The sequence below is a fragment of the Pterocles gutturalis genome, unplaced genomic scaffold, assembly GCF_000699245.1.
Source record: "Pterocles gutturalis isolate BGI_N339 unplaced genomic scaffold, ASM69924v1 scaffold13287, whole genome shotgun sequence".
NCBI lineage: Eukaryota > Metazoa > Chordata > Aves > Pterocliformes > Pteroclidae > Pterocles > Pterocles gutturalis.
In genome coordinates, this window is record NW_010115513.1 from 1,876 (window position 1) to 2,786 (window position 911).

General features: G+C 65.1%; 1 protein-coding gene across 1 annotated transcript in view; it reads right to left on the minus strand.

The window, feature by feature from the left end:
- The window catches only part of LOC104463041 (aldehyde dehydrogenase family 3 member B1-like), a gene marked incomplete at both ends in the record, with an annotated part of 1,925 nt that extends 1,018 nt beyond the window's left edge, over positions 1-907 (minus strand). The window contains 4 exons of the mRNA XM_010075214.1: positions 110-207; positions 320-401; positions 616-701; positions 820-907. Coding sequence (XP_010073516.1) covers positions 110-207; positions 320-401; positions 616-701; positions 820-907 — 354 coding nt within the window. The remainder of the gene's footprint in view (positions 1-109; positions 208-319; positions 402-615; positions 702-819) is intronic.
- Positions 908-911: the final 4 nt, after the last annotated feature.

Genomic DNA, 911 nt, shown 5'->3' on the forward strand with positions numbered 1-911 from the left:
CCGGTCCGCCCCACGGCGGGGCTGCCTGGGGGCCGGGAGGAGATGGGTCATGGTGAGGGTCCCACCGTGCCACAGCCCAACCCATGGCTTGAGCCTCAGGAGCCAAGACCGGGGAAGCCACGTTGAGTCCTCCACGGCATCCCTCAGAAAACCCACGGGTGGCCACCAGATCCTCAGACGCGTTGGTGGTGGATCCTCCACCAGATCCTGACGGCAGATCCCCGACACAACCAGCCCTGACGCCCACGGTGACGGGCAGTGTGAGCCCCGGGGGGACCCCCATCCAGGCAGGGCTCAGATCTGACCCCACGGGACGTACCGGTGAAGAAGATGTAGTCGAACTTGTTCTCCAGCAGCTTGGTGGTCTCCTCCACGCCCGCGGTCACCACGGCAAAGCAGTCCTGCAGCGGAGGAAGGGTCCCCCAGTGTCATCATCTGCCCGGGCTGCTCCATCCCTGTCCCCACCACCAGTGTCATCGGCTCCTGGGCTTGGGGACACCGGCTGAGCGCGGGGGACAGAGGGACGGCAGCACATGAGACCGGGGATGGGTGGTGCTGGTGTGTGCCAGGCAGGGTTGGGGACACCACGGCCCAGGGACAGGGACAGCGTCTTACATTGTCCAGGTAGTTAGGCAGCACCTCAGCCACGAGTGTCTCGGTGTGTTTGGTCATCTCCGAGGGTTTGACGATGACACAGTTACCTGGGGTAGATCAGACAGGACATCAGAGCGGTGACATGGTGACAGCCCGCCCTTCTGCCACCCCAGCCGGGGGACAAGGTGCTGGGATCCTCCAGGCCAGGGTATGGGTTCGGCTCACCGGCAGCGATGGCCCCGATGAGGGGCACCAGGAGGAGGTGGATGGGGTAGTTCCAGGGCGCGAGGACGAGCACCACCCCGTATGGTTCCTTG